Below are 19,093 nucleotides of genomic sequence, written 5' to 3'. Positions count from 1 at the left end.
TTGTCCACGTTTATATTGTTCTCTTCCACATGCGAAACATTTAGTTGATTTATTTTTCTGCACTGGAGGATTGAAAAAAAATCCCATCTTTTACTAAGCATACAAGATTTACTTTTAGTTATTATTTTGTTAACTCATTCCACTTGTGATAAACCCAAAAACAGCATACCAAAAGCCAAAAATAAAATGTAGTGATGGAAACAAAACTGAAATAATATTACTTGGAATATACTTTAAAAGTAAAGGATAGAGATAAATGCATCTAAAGTAAATTGTACAATATCCAATATGATATTATTTGTACATCTACCAGTATTTTACAATTCAGTAATAGTTTTTAAATAAAATAATTATCTGTTTCCTTGAATTTAACATTGATTACTACATAAAAACATTAACAAATAAATAAACATACATAGAACATAAAGAGTGTGTCTGATTCATGAATACAATTTATGAATCAAAGATTCGATTCAGTTGGAGAGTCGATTCAGTTTGAGAGTCGATTCTCAGCAGCAGTGTTTACTGTCAGCAGACCAGCGGCTAGGCTTTTCCGTCTAATAAGGTGATCAGTTGCTTTTGTTTCCGTAGACGTGCTACTTATCGCACCGTTTTGTTGACTGAATGAACATGTCCGCGTTTTCTGCAATCAGATTAAATCAAATTACCGTATTTAAAGCAGAGATAGACACTAGCTCTGTAGCTAACGAGCTGTTACATGTAGCAGATTAGCTGGCCAGCTAAACTCAGATATCCTTAATATTCTGCAGGCTAGAATATTTATTGCTAACGATCACCACGATACAGAATGCATTTGTCCCTCACTTTGATATTCAAGGTTTTAACAGCTGTTTTAACTGGCATTTGCGCTGTTATATCTCATGCAGAGTTAGCCTGCTTCAGTATTTGTTTACACTGAGCTTGCAGATGATATGGATCCTGATAGTGTAAGATTTATGCATTTTATATAGTATGCAAATAGACAGGAGAGCGCGATAATTGCTTATATTGTTGTTTGTTTTTTGATATTGAACATGCACGTTATGAAAAAATATATTTGCAAGTGGCTTGCATAGGTCCCTCAATACCTAAAAGCTGTGTATATAAGGCATTTTTTTCCTGCACAAATTTATTATCACTGCAAGAGCAGACTCGGCAATTAGATCTTTATAATATTAGAAAATATTGACAAGCCTATTAGCCCAAATTTGTTAAATCACATGTATTATTCTACTACATGGGTAATTTACTCTCTCAATGAGTGTTAGATGAATATGTGTAAAATGTGTCAATCCCATGTGTAAATACAATGTGTGTGTGTGTGTGTGTGTGTTTGCCATCACTACAGTAAGCACAAACACCCACATGCCAATTAGATACCTAGTCACCTGAGAGTGAAGTGGAGGCTATCCATAGCACCATATCTAGCTACTGCCTCCCACAGGACAGACCACTGTGACTCGGCCCCCCTCCTCGTTCAACCTCAGAGGGTCTTATTTTTTTATGCTGTGTATGTAATCACAAGGCTGGTTACAAACTCTTTTTGTTAACCTCACCCACACAGGGCTGAACAAACAGACTGACACTGAAGAGCTCTCAGTAGCATCCACCTGGACGGACGTTCTGGTTTTCGACCCCTTGCAGGTGGGTAAAAATGTGTGGTTTTGGCATGACTGTGATATTAAAGCGTATTTGAAAAATGAGAATGTTGCATGCACTTACAGAATTTAATATAACTTGTTTTTAATGCACGTGTGCAGTGGAGAAGCTGCAGCTGCAGTGTTTTCTGAGAACTGTTTAGAGAAAATGCGACTTTCAGTGCAAAATATATATACATATAACATTTTCATTGTAACAGCTTTCTTCTTAACATTTCCGCTTGTTTAGACCCGATGTTTTTAATCTGGGGTTCAGGGGGCTGCAAAGGAGCATTAGGGGGTCCATGGAAAAGTTTAGAGAAAAATAATGTCAAAAATTTAAAATATTTAGTAATAACAAGTTTAAAATTAAAAACTTGTTTAAAAAAATGAATTAAAATATGTAAATATTAAATCTAACAGTAGAGTACTATAAGAAGTTAATCGTGTGTAATAATGTAACTTATCTAATTGTTTATTTTAAACAATATTTTAGACATACTTGTAATATTTAATTTTTCACACTATAAGATGAGTTTTTATACAAGAATGCCTTTAAACATAAGGATTGATTGATTAGGTCCGTGGCGTCTAAAAGATTGAAAATGTTTTAAACAGTTATAGTTTTAAGCAACGATCAATAATTGTTACATTAGTCAAGCTCACACAAGGCTTTTCGACAGACTTCACAGCTGCAGCGTCTTTAATTGGAGAGCTCAGGTGGAGAAAGATGCTGTTGGGCTCAGGGAGATGCCAGTGTGTGTCAGGCCCTGCTGGGCTGCTGAAACCGCTGAGAATAGAGCTCAGCATGCACTTATTACTCAAATGAAAGTAGTCCCTTACTGCTATGCTCTTTTAGTTAGTTTTATTGATGGCCGTGTGTTTGGACTAGATATTCTCTGCTATTATATTGTTGTTGTTTTTTTATATTCTCCCTCCACGTGTCTCTCCTCTTCCTCCTGGTCTCTGCAGGATAGCGGATCAGGTCTTGAAACATGAGCTCTGTGGCAGTGTTGACCCAGGAGAGTTTTGCGGAGCACCGCAGTGGCTTGAAGGACGTTGAGATCACAGGTATGACGACTGTGGCAAAATTGGGGTGAAACAATTTTTCTACGTGATTCATACATTTAGTCATTTTTTGTACCACAGTTCATCGCATGTCTAATGGCAGGAATCGATAACGGATGTAACAGTGAATAAAAAAAAAAACAATATGCATATACATTAGTAGTAGCAGCAAAGATTATGTATACTAATCAGTTGTTACTGGAACAGTTTTAAAGCTAGTATTAAGGCCTGTTCATACCGATAATGATAACTATATTAGCGTCCACACCAGCAGACGATGTCATTTGTTTATTCTAAGTGAACGCTTGTCTGCTGCTTTGAATTCTCAAGCTCATTATGGCAGGATTGATTCTGATTGGGCGTCAATGTTTTTATCGTTCATCAGCTGGAAAAAAATCATTCTGAAAGTGATTCCAACGATATTGTTTCTGTGTGGACTATGCTATTCTTTAAGATTGAGAATTATTTTTTGAACTATATCTTCATCATTATCTTTATAGTTATCGTTCCTGGTGTCAACAGGTTTTTAGACACATCTCTTTGTTTTTGAACACTGATGCTGAACACTCATGCTGTTTACTATTTGTCAGTGTGTCACAATGATCTTTGGTAGTGACAGCAGAGCTGTCTGCTGAATCTGTGTGTGCGTGTGAAGCATTCTGCTGTAGCATATGTCTTCATGCAAAATTATGGTAAATAGTGTCTCTTTGAAAAAGAAATATTGGGAATTATATTATAATGTAATATACATTAAGGTCCAATTCTCGCTATTAACAAAACATTAACTATGTTTTTTTCCTCAGTAAACTCCTAAATTGCTGCTTATTAATAGTTAGTAAGGTAGTTGTTAAATTTAGGTATTGGGGAGGATTAGGGATGCAGAATATTGTTGATGCAGAATGTGTGCTTTATAATCCCTGTTGGTGAAGTAAACTGAACAGCTAAGATGTACACAAAACAAAAAATGTGTCAGTATTTTCAATAATGGTTTTTGCAGTTGGTATTTCTTTGTTCTGGATGACACTGGTTTATTGTCTTTATAATGGATCATAGTGTTATTATCAAAATAATTCAAAGAAAATTTGTTGTGTACATTTTACAATTCCTTTTCTTATTGTCTGTGATTAGGTAGTGTGCCAGAAGATGAAGCATATATACCCACCTATCTGGAGGCCTTTCCACCTTTACCAGACAAGGGCACTCCAGGTGAGAAGACAGGTGAGCCGGCAGGTGCCTGGAGCAAAATCCGACCCATCAAAGCCTCTGTCATCACTCAGGTAACATATATATATATATATATATATATATATATATATATATATATATATATATATAATCATCCATAGAAGGTTTATACAGTGTGATTAAGCAGCACTGTATCTTTTCAGTGTTATTGAGTATCTGCCACACTTTTTTCTACTTCTCTTTGCACCTTTAGGTGTTCCATGTTCCTTTGGAGGAGCGGCGGTATAAAGACAACAGTCAGTTTGGTGAAGGTGAGGAGGCGAAAGTGTGCCTGGATATCATGCAGAAGACCGGGGCACATATCGAACTCTCTCTTGCCAAGGACCAAGGCCTCTCCATCATGGTGACTGGAAAACTGGATTCGGTTATGAAAGCGAGGAAGGAGATTGTGGCCAGGCTGCAGACTCAGGTGCTTGTTTGAGGCTTGCATTTCTTATTCCATTCATTTTACTGTATGTTAAAAGTTATATTTTAATGCTAAACTTCTCAGGCATCAGCGACTGTGCTTATTCCGAAAGAACATCATCGATTTGTGATCGGAAAAAACGGGGAGAAGTTGCAGGAGCTGGAGCTGAAAACAGCCACCAAGATCGCCATCCCCCGCTCTGATGATCCCAATGCCAATATCCGCATCACCGGCACCAAGGAGGGCATTGAGAAAGCTCGCCATGAAATGCAGCTCATCTCTGCTGAGCAGGTAACCATCGAAGATAGATGAGATGAGGTTTTATGTTTCATTTGTAATTCAGCCTTATTATGACCTCACTGTTTGTTTTAGGATAAGCGTGCCGTGGAACGTTTGTCTTTTGAGAAGGCTTTTCATCCATTCATCGCTGGTGCATATAATCGACTCGTTCAAGAGCTTAGTCAAGAGACTGGAGCTCGTATTAGCATCCCGCCACCCAGCATACCCAAGGATGAGATTGTCATTACCGGCGAGAAGGAGGCAGTTGCCATGGCAATTGCCCGCATCCGGGCCATCTATGAAGAGAAGGTGATTCACAATTACACTGTCATTCATAATTTTTGGTTATTTTCAATAAAAAAAATTAATACCTTTATTCACCAAGGGTGCATTAAATTGATCAGAAATTACAATAAAGACATTTATAATTAGTGCTCGACCGATATTGTTTTTTTGACAGCCAATGCCGATATCTTAGAAAGCAGGGTGGCCTATGGTGATATAATTGTATTTATTTGAATTAAAATGGATTAAAAAATTAATTTGTAAAATAAAAAAATAAACACAGGCTACTTATAAATAAATAAATAAACATTTAATAAAAAAATAACTTTTGCCATGGCGTTAGAACTGGTACACCGTTGTCGCTTGCGAAAACACAATGGCAGCGCCGTGGGTGGAAACTTGCAGAATAAAGGGCGGTAATATTATAATAAGATGCATCACAAAATCTAAGCAGCTCCTTTTTTCAAAAGCTTGCAGTGTAAAGCTTAGTTCAAGAAGAACTTGGTTGTTCTTTTTCACATTTTCTGGGTTGGTAGATGCACTGGGGACCTGTATATAGCACTGAAAATGTCAGATTCTCATGATATGTCACCTTTAAGCAGCACAACTTTTAACATTTATAAAATTAAGGAATGTTTTTTGAGTACCAAATCAGAAAATTGAAGAAGAATGATTTCTTAAGGATCATTTAAGATTAAAGACTAGAGTAATGGCTGCTGAAAATTCAACTTTGCCATTACGGGAATAAATTACATTTTAAAATGTATGTAAAAAGGAAGCTGTTATTTAAAAATTATAAATATTTTTGATCAAATAAATGCAGCCTTAGTGAGCATAAGAAACTTTGTGTACACACACAGAGAAATGTGAAATTTCGCATTTAAAGCCTGGTGAAATTTCCTGACCTACTTAATATTCACAAGCAGAAACGAAAAACGACCACAATCTCAGTGGAGGTGAAAAAGTCACAACATAAGTACATAGTAGGCCCCAAGGGCAACACCTTGCAGGAGATCCTGGAGAACACGGGGGTGTCTGTGGAGATGCCCCCTCTGGACTCCGCATCTGAGACCATCATCCTCAGAGGAGAACCAGATAAGCTGGGTCCGGCTCTTACGCAGGTGTACGCCAAGGTCAGTTGTTTTGGCATTTTTTGGCCTTTATTTTCAACAGAATGCATGCAAAAGGCAGCTTTTCACTTGCCACTTGTTTTGCAGGCTAAAAGTGTGATAGTGATGGAGGTGATTGCTCCGGCTTGGCTCCATCGTTTCATCATTGGCAAAAAAGGACAAAGCATAAGTCGCATTACTCAGCAGCTGCCTAAGGTATAGAAAATTTAAATGAGAAGTCACCCTCATGTTGTTCCAAACCCGTAAGAACTATGTAAAGATATTTTGAAATCTGAGAGCTCTCTGACCCTCCATAGACAGCAAGGGTCCTACCACGTTCAAGGCCCAGAAAGATGACCCATAAAAGAAGAAATCATTTAATAAAGTCATTATTTTTGTTTTCTTTGCGCACAAAACATATTCTCGTAGCTTCATAAAATTAAGGTTGAACCACTGATGTCACATGGACTGTTTCATCGATTTCCTTACTACCTTTCTGGGCTTTGAACGTGGTAGTTGCGTTGCGGTCTAAGCAGGGCCAGAAAGCTCTCGGATTTCATCAAAATATCTTAATTTGTGTTCCGAAGATGAACAAAGGTCTTACGGGTTTGGAACGACATGAGGGTGAGTAATTAATGACAGAATTTTCATTATTGGGTGAACTATCCCAGGTTAGGTTAATAAAAGTATAAAGCTAATGTACATGCTATAAACCTCATCGCCACCAAGCTTCTGTGAACCCTTTCAAACTTTTTTTAAAAATCTTCAAGTTTGAAAGTTTGCGTTAGATTAGTTTTCAAGAGTGCAAGTATACAATGAGATTGTAAAAGCAGACTAGTGAGTAGATGAGTTTACCCGTGTAGTGTGAGGGTTTTTTGATGTCCCAGTCAACCTCTATAGTCCGATTAAGCCACTTGTTAGCAACCACCTTTTTCAAGATGCATAAAAGCTTAAAAAATTATGGAAATATTGTTATGTTTTATTTCATAGAATAAAATGTGAAAATAACTTGTGTTAACCACATTTCAGGCATTTAACCGGCTGTTTGTCATCATCAGGTGCATATAGAGTTTACTGATGGAGAGGAACGGATCAGTCTGGAGGGACCAACGGAGGAGGTAGAACAAGCTCAGGCTCAGATACAGGAGATCATCAAAGACCTAGTAAGAGAACCCTCAAATGTCTTTTTGCTGTTGTTTTTAAAATGAAGATATAACGGAATAAAAATGGGAAATTTGGTTGCTAAAACAGGTTGCTTCATATCTTATAACTGTAAGATTTCAGTTATGGTTTGTTCTTCAGGTTTCTGCGTTTGTGGAATATGAACAGTTTAGGTATAGTCCTCAAGTATTTTATTTTCTTCCCTCCAGATGGCAAGAATGGACTATGCAGAGATTAACATTGACCAGCGTTTCCACAGACATCTCATTGGCAAAAACGGGGCCAACAGTAAGTTTAAACCCTTCCTGATGTGTTGAATCAGAAACTTTAGTCAGTGTGGGATGCTTGGATAGAAACAGAGCTCATAGCACAGATAGAAAAGTGATGGTTGAATAGTCAAGTAATTGTGGTTTTACACATTATTTGATTGCAAGCAGCGCACAATGTCAGTATGCAACAGTTGCAAATGTACATCTCCCTCTCTATTTAAATATAATATTTCATGTGTTGTCATTACTACAGATCTGAGAAAAATGAATGACTGTGTTGCACACTGAATCTCATTCTGTGATACTTTGAGTTATCCATAATATATTTGTTACAGTAAAGTTGATTTGAATAATGAACAGTGCAGATGAATGAAAGAGCAGATAAATGAATTATTGTTGCTTTTCCCAGTAAATCGGATAAAGGAGCAGTATAAGGTATCAGTGAGGATTCCTCAGGACTCGGAGCGCTGTGGGCTGGTTCGTATTGAGGGCGATCCTCAGGGAGTACAGCTCGCTCGCAAGGAACTGATGGACATGGCCCTGCGCATGGTGAGAAGTTCTATATGGAAATCACAAGAGCACTCTGCATATGAGATTAGGAACCTTTCTGGTACATTTGCCTGCATGGTTTAAGATTTGTCATTTTCTGGCATCTTTAGGAAAATGAACGCACGAAAGACCTGATAATAGAGCAGAAGTTTCACCGCACTATCATTGGGCAGAAAGGAGAGAAGATCAAAGAAGTACGGGACAAGTTCCCTGAGGTGCTCACAGCTCCATTTTGTAAAATGCAGCAACGTCTATATTCTGCTGCACATTTTTATAGCATTACATGAGAGATGTTTTCACACAGATGGTTTCATTTTCACAGGTCATTATCATCTTTCCAGACCAGCAACAGAAAAGTGACATAGTACAGCTCAGAGGGCCTAAAAACGAAGTGGAGAAATGTGCAAAGTTTCTGCAGAAACTCATCGCTGAGCTGGTACAAGAGTAATTTCCTCTAGCTTCTTTCCTGCTCTCAGATAACATTTGCTTTGTGACTAATACAAGGTCAAAGAAAGAGCAGCTATTATGTGCTCAGACAGCTATGAAATGATCATACTCAGCCTACAGATGACAATTTATTGCAATGCTGTTAAGGCACTTTTTCAGTTTTAAAATAAAACATCTGAGAAGTTGTCAGGTCTTTGAATGACATTGAGGATTAGAGTTTTTTATATTTATTTTAATTCTATGTTCATGTTATTAGGTTGAGAGCAGCTTCTCAATTTCTGTACCCATCCACAAGCAGTTTCACAAAAACATCATTGGCAAAGGAGGTGCCAACATCAAAAAGGTGAGGACAAATCTGGCATTTTATTTAGATTTGTAAAAAGTACTTGTTTTTAATACTGCAACAAAAATGTTTGGTTCCCAAAATCAGTATGTCTCTTTTTTTTTGCTTTGCTCCTTTATTATTTTACCTTTATTTCAAATACAGAAAATTTTGGTTTTACTTAACAATAACGGCACTGATTCATAGTGAGAAAAATGACAAAAAAAGGATCATACAAACACTCAGAGCATTGGTGTATGATGCCAATGGAAAACGCATTTCCATTTTTTGGGGATTAACTGTGTAGCAAATTAGCTCAAAGTGAGATGGACATAATTAATCATAACCGGTTATCATCAATTATATGTTCATCTTCAGGAATTAACTGTAGCATTAATAGTACAATAAAATGATTTGTTCGTCCGCAGTATGGACCGTTTTAATCGTCTATTGACTCTACGGAAAATTATTTCTCTGGCCACGAAAAATAATTTCCTCATTAATACGTCGCTCATAGAGCATGTAACAAAACCGAAACGTTAAAGTGACCTCGTTCTGTTAGTAGCAGACACAGACAACCAAGCGTGAATACATATGGATGTTTATTAAACTACACTACAGGGGAACATATAACATTGAACTAAACACAACATACACACATTAAACATAGATGCCAACGCAAGGAAGGCATGGAGAGAGAGAAAGAGAGAGAGCAAGAGAGAGCTTAATGGCAGGATTTACACATCAGCTAAACACAACCTGTTAGAACCATCAAAGAATCACATCACCTTTAATTAAAAGGGGTCGAAGCCTAGAAACGCATCTAAATAGTTAACAAGCAGTTACTTGCATATTGGTTTTGTAACCAGTGTCCTGGTGCATTTATAATGCGTAGATTCTTGATTAATTCTTTAGGAGTGAAAGCTTTGTCATTCCAGCCATGGGTTGATTGGTCCGAAGTGAATCGACAAAGTTACTGGACTTAAAACTGCCAGAAGTTCGGACTCCCCCCGAAAGGGGAGTCGCAAGATTTCCAAGGTGATGTGTGTGTCTCCAGGGCACCGAAAGTAAAGAGAAGACCTCGCCTTTTGGGTGTGGGAGAAGTTTTATCTGGTTTCCCTGTAACACCCATTTTGGTTAGTTTGACCAATAACAAGGCACATAGTTTCAGCGGGAAAGTGTTTCTTTGTCCCACTTGACACCTCATTTGCATGTTTTATGACTGATCTGGAGACGCGGTGTAATTTTTCCCACAGTACAGTAAAAATAGTATGATGCATTTCACGATCACATAGTGTACATCATTGTTTGAGAAATAAAGAGCAGATCATTTTGATATCAAGAGACATCTAAAAGGTATTAAACCAGCGATACATTCATACACCTGAATATGAGTGCTTAGAGCTTACTAATACAAATAACGAGTGGTAACTAGGCTAATATAATAAGGAAACATACAAACAACACATGCATATACCAGATACATTTGTAACTGATTAATTATGGTCTAAATAAAGAAAATGTCTCTATGTGTGTGTTATGTATCTTGTAATCGTGGGGGGTAGTCCACTGGTCAGCCAGGCCTGGTACAGAGGGTCATTTAGTTCTCTTGGAATGTGTTTGAAGTCCGATGGAGAGAACAGATAGTCGATTCTGTTTAGCATCTTTTTTAAAGTGGTGTCAAAAGGCTAAAAGGGTCTCTTAAGACATGAAGTCCCAATGACCATCAAGGATTATAAGCAGATGTTACAACTGCTATTTAAATATTGTGTTGTTATTGTTTTTTTTTAATGAGAGAAATTGTTGCTGTGTAAATCTATATAGATACGTGAGGAGACCAACACCAAGATTGATCTCCCAACGGAAAATAGCAACTCTGAGATGATTGTAATAACTGGCAAGAAGAGCAGCTGTGAAGCCGCACGAGATCGGATTCTTGCCATTCAGAAAGAGCTGGTGAGAGAAACCGTATGCTAGAAAATGTATTATAGGTGTAATTCCCAGTGGTCTTAGTTTTTCTTCTCTCACCTCACTTAATTCTCCCAGGTCAACCTGAAGGAGGCTGAGGTTTCCATCCCAGCCAAACTGCACAACTCTCTGATTGGATCCAAGGGCAGTCTGGTGCGCTCTGTGATGGAAGAGTGTGGGGGTGTTCACATCCACTTCCCTGCGGAGGGCTCAGGGTTGGACAAGGTCACTATCCGAGGTCCTGCAGAGGAGGTGGAGAGAGCCAGGAAACAACTGCTGCAGTTGGCGGAGGAGAAGGTGAGTAATGAGATGAAGAACAACAAAGACAACAGTGCAGAAAACACTGTTAAAATGTTCATAATCGCATTACTAATTTGAAAATTTGAATCATTTTTGTCCCACCAGCAAGTCAACAACTTCTCAGTGGAGCTTCAAGCCAAGCCAGAGTACCACAAGTTCCTGATAGGCAGAGGAGGAGCTAATATCCGACGGGTACGGGATCGAACCGGAGCAAGAATCATCTTCCCATCACCAGATGAACCAGAACAGGAGCACATTACCATCATGGGTAAAGAGGAGGCTGTATGGCTTGCGCAGAAAGAGCTGGAGACCCTCATTAAAAATCTGGTATGACAAAAGAGAAAGTAAAATATTTGTGTTAGTGTTTCTTTGAATGCACTTCCTGCAGTTCATCTGTCCTTTCTTTTCAGGATGATGTGATAGAGGACAGTATGGTCATGGACCCCCGGCATCACCGTCACTTCGTCTGTCGGAGAGGGCGGGTGTTGAGAGAGTTGGCGGAGGAATATGGCGGTGTAGCTGTTAGCTTCCCTCGCACGGGCACACACAGTGACAATATCACTCTCAAAGGACCCAGAGAGTGTGTTGATGCTGCTAAGAAACGCATTCAGGAAATCGTTCGAGATCTTGTGAGTTTCATATTTAATACTTGTATAAATATTACATGTAAATGCAGTGACTTTTCTACCAAGAACTGTATATACACTGCTGTTCAGCAGTTTTTAAAAGAATTGATCAACAAAAATATATTTCAAAAAACTTCTGTTCTTTTGTACTTTTTATTCATCAAAGATTCCTGGAAAAAAAGTATCATGGTTACCACAAAATATCAGAATGATTTTTTTAAAGGATCATGTGACAATGAAGACTGAAGTAATGGCTACTGAAAATTCAGCTTTACCATCACAGGAATATATACATTTTTTAAAATATATTAAAATAGAAAAGAGTTATTTTAATTTGCAACAATATTGAGAATAAGAGACTTTCACAAACCAAAAAAAAAATAAAATCTTACTGATCCTAAACTTTTGAATGATAGTGTATGTTGTCTGCTTATAAAAGTAATCTCAGAGAAGAAACACTAATAACATGTTCACATATTCATACTATTATTCCTTAACAATTACATACATATATACACACACACACACACACAGTGGTGGCCAAAATTGTTAGAACACTTGGCATATTTAAGAGGTTTTTGTTGAATTGGCCATTACAATACCCATCAAACAAACTATTGCCATAACTACCTGCAACAGAAAGAATCTGCTGGAACATTGAAAATAATGGACTGGCTTCCTCAAAGTCCGGACCTCAATCCCATCGAACAAATTTTGTTGTGCTCAGAGCAACCATCTGCATGTTTCATGAACATTATGAAATGAAATCAAGTTTTTGGAGGCAAAAAATGTCAATATTTTGAGATCTGTCAGGTGTTTTAACAATTTTGGCCACCACTGTATGTATGTATGTGTATATACAGTATATATTTACTAGATAGATAGATTGATTGATTGATTGTCATTATCTGTTAATGTGTCATCAGGAGTCACAGGTGAATGTGGAGGTGTTAATTCCTCAGCGGTACCACAGAGCCATCATGGGACCCAAAGGCTGCAAAATACAACAAATTACACGGGAAAATGAAGTTCAGATCAAATTTCCAGACAGAGATGAGTCTGCAGGTCTCTTCCTTACACTCTCAAATTAGTTTTGACATTTTTTCATTCTATTAAAGGAACACTCCACTTTTTTTGAAAATAGGCTCATTTTCCAACTCCCCAAGAGTTAAACAGTTGAGTTTTACCATTTTCGAATCTATTCAGCCGATCTCCGGGTCTGGCGGTAGCACTTTTAGCTTAGCTTAGCATAGATCATTGAATCGGATTAGACCATTAGCATCTTGCTCAAAAATGACCAGAGTTTCAATATTTTTCCTATTTAAAACTTGACCCTTCTGTAGTTACATCGTGTACTAAGACTGACGGAAAATTAAAAGTTGCAATTTTCTAGGCAGATATGGCTAGGAACTATACTCTCATTCTGGCATAATAATCTTTAAAATTTAAGCAGCAGTTGTGGCCTAATGGATGGAGAGTCGGACTTTTAACCCGAAGGTCGTGGGTTCGAGTCTCAGGTCCGGCAGGGATTTTAGGTGGGGGGAGTGAATAACCAACACTCTCTCCACCCAATACCACGACTGAGGTGAGACCCTTGAGCAACTGCTCTCCGGGCGCCACAGCATTGGCTGCCCACTGCTCCGGGTGTATGTTCACTGCTATGTGTACACTTCGATGGGTTAAATGCAGAGCATTCACCATACTTGGCCACACACCACTTCCCTTTTCCCTCTAATCAAGGAACTTTGATATTACGCAGCGCCTGAAAGTAGTCCCCAGCCTGGTAGTCCCTTTAGCTAAGCTACGCTAAAAGTGCTACCGCCTGAATGGATTCAAAAACGATAAAACCCAACTGTTTAATTCTTGGGGAGTTGGAAAATGAGCCTATTTCCAAAAAAGTGGAGTGTTCCTTTAAATGATCCGACTAGAATATTTACAAGCTATATTATTTCTTGTATGTATTTGTGGCTGGCAGCTCAGGAAGCTGTATCTCAAGAGAACGGGGATACGGACCTCATCCCTCGGAAGTGCAATATCATCACTGTGACGGGTCGAGCTGAAAAGTGCGAGCTGGCTCGTGCAGCTTTACTTGTAAGAAATTCTGGAAATTCTAGCTGTCTCTTTCATCCTGTGATGGATTGGTTTTCATTCTCTTTATCCTATTTTTCCTTCCTTTTTGCATTCTAGGCCTTAGTTCCTGTGACGATTGATGTTGAGGTTTCCTATGACCTTCATCGTTATATCATAGGACAGAAAGGAGCTGGAATAAGGAAAATGATGGAGGACTATGAGGTAGACACATATTGAATTGTACTTTGCACTACCATTTTAAATGTAGGGTTTACTAAGATTGTGTTTTTGAAAGAAGTGCTCACTAAGGTTGCATTTATTTGATCAAAAATACGGTAAAGACACTAATATTATCAAATACTATTGCAACTGTTTTCTATTTTAATAGAAATTGTATTTTACTGAAGTCTTTAGTGTCACAAGATACTTCAGAAATCAATCTAATATGCTGATTGGTGCTCAATAAACATTGTATAGTGTTATCAAAGTTGAAAACAGTTGTGCTACTTAATATTCTTGTGTAAACCATGATACCATTTTGCAAGATTCTTTGATGAATAGACAGCATTTATTTGAATAGAAATCTTTTGTAATATTATAAATGTTTCTGCTTTCACTTTTCAACAAAAAATCTTACTGACCCAAAAGTTTTGAACGAATAGGCATATACAATCCAACTTGAATTAATTGAATTGAACAAAATCCTGTTAATGGGACAGTACAGCCAAAAATGAAAGTCCTGTCATGAATTACATCACCCTCATTTTATTTTCTTCTGTAGAACAAAAAAGAATATGTTTAGAATAATGTCCAAGCTGCTATTTTCCATACAGCAGCAGTTGACCACAGTCTGTAAAAACAAATTGCAGCTGCCTTTGTGTTTAATTGAAGAAAGTCCAAATGACGAGTGAATGTTAATGTTAATGTGTCTGGATGTACTGTGCTATATAGGTCAACATTTGGGTTCCTCAGCCTGAGCAACAGTCAGATATCATAAAGGTCACAGGACAGGTGGCCAGTGTGGAGCGGGCCAAACAGGGACTGCTGGAGAGAGTCAAGGAGCTGCAGGCAGAGCAGGAAGATCGGGTACAACCTCTGCTCAAAACCACTCTGCTGACATTAGACAACATGCTATGTACATCCATATACAACCTGAGATTTACTTCTTGAAATAGGATATATAATTTTTTTCTTGTCTGTTTGTAGGCTTTACGGAGCTATAAGGTGATGCTCTCAGTAGACCCTAAATATCACCCCAAAATTATAGGCCGCAAAGGAGCTGTCATCTCTCAAATACGCAAAGACTACGATGTCAACGTGCAGTTCCCTGATAAGGGTGATGAGCAGCAGGTATGAAAGCAGATTGTTTTCGAACAAGCATTTCCTCATTCTTTAACCCAGACTGGTTTAAAGCAGCTCATAGCATTCATACCTTTCATACCTGTCATCCTGTTCTGTGTGTTTACCTGTCAGTCTTTCTTCACGCAACTCTGTCTCCCTCTAGGATGTAATCGTGATCTCGGGTTATGAGAGGAATGCTAACGAGGCCAGGGCGGCTATAGAGCAGCTGGTGGCAGCGCTGCAGGATATGGTGAGTGAGGACATCCGGCTGGACCGGCGGGTCCACGCACGCATCATCGGAGCACGCGGAAAAGCCATTCGGAAACTCATGGAGGAGTTCAAAGTAAGAACACTTTGCATATTTGCCAATAGAACATCTAAATTAGTCATAATATTTAACATAATTATGATGATGATGATTTTATTATAATTATTACATTTATTATTAGAAACTTTGGAGTACAATATTTAACATAATAATAATGATGATCAATAACAATCATTATGATAATTATTAATTGTTAGTATTATTAAAAAATAATCACCATCACCAATATTTAACGTCATAATATTGATCTAATATTGAATATTGTATATATGATCAATAACAATCATTATGATAATTATTATTAACTGTTATCATTATTATTATTATGAAAAATAATTACATCACTAATATTTAACATTATAAACATAATAATATTAATAATTATAATTATGATCAATAACATCACTATAGTATTTATTATTAATTATTATTATTATGAAAAATTATTACCATCACTAATATTTAACATCATATTAATAATGATAATGACGATCAATAACATCATTATAATATTTATTATTAACTATTATTATTATTATTATTAACTATTATTATTATTATTAACTATTTTTGTTTTTTTTAAGTATCATAATTATCAATAATAATAACAATTTGTATTATTACTGTTGTATTAAAAACAATTACCATCATCAGTAATAATAAAAAGAATAATGAATCATTTAGAAAAAAATTATTTAAAACAATTCGCCAATAGTGGCATAACTATATAACATCTCAAATTTGTAGTCATAATATTTATCATTATAATATTAAAAAGTATAACAACATTTATAATAATAGTAGTCATATTTATAATAATAATAACTCTTATTATGACTTGTTAGTATTAATTAACAATAATAATACTTAAGAAAAAACAATTAGTTATTAAAACATTTAGTAATATAAGTATTTAATAATTAAAAAAATACATATTAATAATTAAGCCAAATAATATATCTATATCTCATATTTGGTTCATGGGATCCTTAATTTTCTTCTTTATTTTAGGTTGACATACGGTTTCCTCAGCCAGGTTCTGAGGACCCGAGCAAGGTTACAGTAACTGGACTGCCGGAGAATGTTGATAACGCCATTGACCATCTACTTAAACTGGAAGAAGAATATGTGAGTCGGGAATCCATTGCAAATGTTTCTTTCTAAACAGATATATTCCATCACTCGTGTTTTCCTTTCTTTTGAATCCTCGCTCACTCATCTTCCCTCTTAGATGTTGAGTGTCACAGAGACAGAGACTATGGCAGCTTATATGAAGCCTCCTTCAAAGACGATGGGGACAGGAGGAAATGACGAGGACAACAAAGCTCTAGCTAAAGGCTTTGTTGTGCGGGACGCCCCTTGGAATGCACAGGGCAACAAGGTTTAAAAGAATATGTTTACCATAGAAAAAGCTTGATTTCATGCTGTCACACTCATTGTCATATTAATGATTTCCTTTTTCGTCTTTTTGCAACATTCAGGCACCAGACATGAGCAGTGCCGAAGAGTTCCCCACATTCGGATCTGGAATAGCACCGAAACAGACATCTGCATGGGGACCCAAAAAGTGCTGAATGAAATATGCTCACATCTCTGGCACTCGAGAACAAGAACATTCCATATTTTTGCTCTTGTCTTTCTCCTGGTGCTTTTAGTGCCCTTGGAGGAGTGACTTCTGTCCTCTCCTTCCTTTGCCTGAATAGTTCATTATCATTGGTGGATAAATGTTCCTCAACTGACCGCAGGTGGTCACACATCAGTTCCTGTTGTGCCAGTCTGAAATCACAGAAACGGAACCTCAAGTGGCAGTTACTGTCATTATCCTGTTTTCTTGAGGTGGGTGACAAATGGCGAGACATCGAAGAGCAAGGCAGATGTTTTTATTTCTTGGACTATTTATTGCGAGAGAACCCCTAGTTCACTGTGTTTGAGTTCTTTTTTTAAGTCCTTGATGGTGTTTACTGTTCTTTTTATTGATCTCTCTCTTTTTGTGTGCGTGTGTGCGTGTGTGTGTGTGTGTGTGTGTGTGCGTGCGTGCGTGTGATCCATCTAAATGCACTCTGTTTGCTGAGTTTTCACTCTGTACTGTAAGAGAGATGAAGGCTGGTCAATACTGAACTTTTTATCAATACTGGTCAATACTGAATATTTTTCTGTATTTATTAGTGTATGTATATATATATGTGTGTGTCTGTTATTTATTGATTTTCTTCAGTGACTGAATATTCAAACTGATGGGTGTGGATGGTTTTGAAGCATAAAAATCATTAGGTATTATTTTGCAGTTTGTTTGGTTTCTTTTGCTTCTGTGTGTGTGTGTGTGTGTGTGTGTGTGTGCGTGTGTAAGTGAGAGAGATGTAGCTCATTTTCAAAAGAAGTGTTGTGTTGTGTGATATACTTTGAATCTCAAAATGTTCAATTTGCTGTTTATGTTTGAAGTATTTTTCACTTCACCGTTGTCTTCAACTCCTCAAAAGTGCAGGAAATTAAGAGATTTATGATTTAATTTCATAAGATTTACATTTTTTAACCAGAGCATACATGACAAACTCAAGATTTCAAATGAAAAGTTGTTTATTAACAGAAGATTTCAAAGTAAAATACTTAAAGCAACTGTATGTAGTTTTGTGTATTTTTGAGACTTTAGAGCCCCCTACAGTTAAGTAAGTGGAATTCACTGTAAATATATCACTGTCGTAATTACAGTGGATTGCTATGCGATGATGCCGTAAAGCAGTCCGCTCTTTTCTCGTTCCATAAACTTTAAACTTGCATCAGAACACAAGTTTGGGGGAAGCTTGAGACAGAAACAGAAGACATTCGCCTTATTAGAAGTCAGTGTAGCAGCAATGGTTTTTCAAGGTAAAAAACAAACAAACTTACAGTTGCTTAAACACGAATGACAAACTCATGCAGATTGCTGGTTCTCAATTTGCATAGGTTAACTTCAAGGTGATGGGTGTAATTTTTTAATGTTAAAATAATATACAGAGAGAGCCGTTCATATGTGGCTCTGTGGCGCTATCAATACATTTCCAAACATTGCTCTGTTTGTTTGAGCATCACAACCAGCCTGTTACAGTAACATTGACTTAACCAATGACACGAGTTTGTTTGGATGCCTAATAGGAAGGGAAGTATTGCGTCAAACCTATTATTTTTGCAATTCCTTATGGCGACGCTAGTGGTGCAGAAACTACACACTTCACCTTTAAATTTAGCTTTGTTTTGACTGAGGGTCGTTCCCTGTCCTGCTAGTTCAGTCGTGTGAGTCAGTGTTGTCTGTGGTGTGTGTGAAGGTATGCTAGTGTACAAGAACCATCTACAACCAATCGAAGAGAGAAACACTATTGGCCTTAAGAAGTGAATTATAGGATATTTTTACCAAGATTTGATGACATTGATATGCAGCACTGCAATAACATATCAGTGACAGAACGTTCCTACTCCAAATAAAAAAAAAAAAACATTCAAATAAAAGGACGTGTATTTTTGCTGTCATTATTTCTCAAGTTTAACCTAAACGTCAAAAATGTTTATGCCAAAATATAGATACATCAGTTCAAACATACAGAGGGAGAGCCCATTAATTGGAGTAAAAGTGACAGTAAAGGCATTTACAATGTTGCAACAAATTCCACAAAACATCTTAAGAAGCAGCACTGATAATAAGAAATGTTTCT

General features: G+C 37.1%; 1 protein-coding gene across 1 annotated transcript; it reads left to right on the top strand.

Annotated features, from left to right (window-relative positions):
• The first annotated feature begins 482 nt into the window (after positions 1-482).
• On the top strand, positions 483-17,687 carry LOC306852523 (vigilin-like). Its single transcript, XM_079389418.1, has 28 exons — positions 483-565; positions 1,565-1,644; positions 2,610-2,708; positions 3,834-3,982; positions 4,144-4,359; positions 4,441-4,647; positions 4,729-4,944; positions 5,847-6,053; positions 6,138-6,245; positions 7,088-7,192; positions 7,400-7,478; positions 7,869-8,008; positions 8,119-8,223; positions 8,331-8,444; positions 8,712-8,798; positions 10,602-10,733; positions 10,824-11,042; positions 11,151-11,372; positions 11,456-11,674; positions 12,598-12,736; positions 13,647-13,762; positions 13,859-13,963; positions 14,693-14,827; positions 14,948-15,091; positions 15,246-15,425; positions 16,422-16,538; positions 16,642-16,791; positions 16,892-17,687. Exons 3-28 carry the CDS (start codon positions 2,633-2,635, stop codon positions 16,982-16,984), a joined length of 3,780 nt encoding a protein of 1,259 aa, XP_079245544.1. The 5' UTR covers positions 483-565; positions 1,565-1,644; positions 2,610-2,632; the 3' UTR covers positions 16,985-17,687.
• The last annotated feature ends 1,406 nt before the right edge of the window (positions 17,688-19,093 follow it).

The sequence above is a fragment of the Barbus barbus genome, assembly GCF_936440315.1.
Source record: "Barbus barbus genome assembly, chromosome: 32".
Taxonomy (NCBI): Eukaryota; Metazoa; Chordata; class Actinopteri; order Cypriniformes; family Cyprinidae; genus Barbus; species Barbus barbus.
Note: the sequence above shows the minus strand (reverse complement) of the source record. Positions and strands in the feature narration are given on the sequence as shown.

Bases quoted from the DNA above. Each gene is read 5' to 3' on its own strand.
- LOC306852523 (XM_079389418.1), top strand. From the start codon at position 2,633: ATGAGCTCTGTGGCAGTGTTGACCCAGGAGAGTTTTGCGGAGCACCGC. The intron at 8,799-10,601 runs GTGAGGACAAAT...AAATCTATATAG, and splicing joins GAGGTGCCAACATCAAAAAG to ATACGTGAGGAGACCAACAC. The intron at 12,737-13,646 runs GTCTCTTCCTTA...TGTGGCTGGCAG, and splicing joins AGACAGAGATGAGTCTGCAG to CTCAGGAAGCTGTATCTCAA.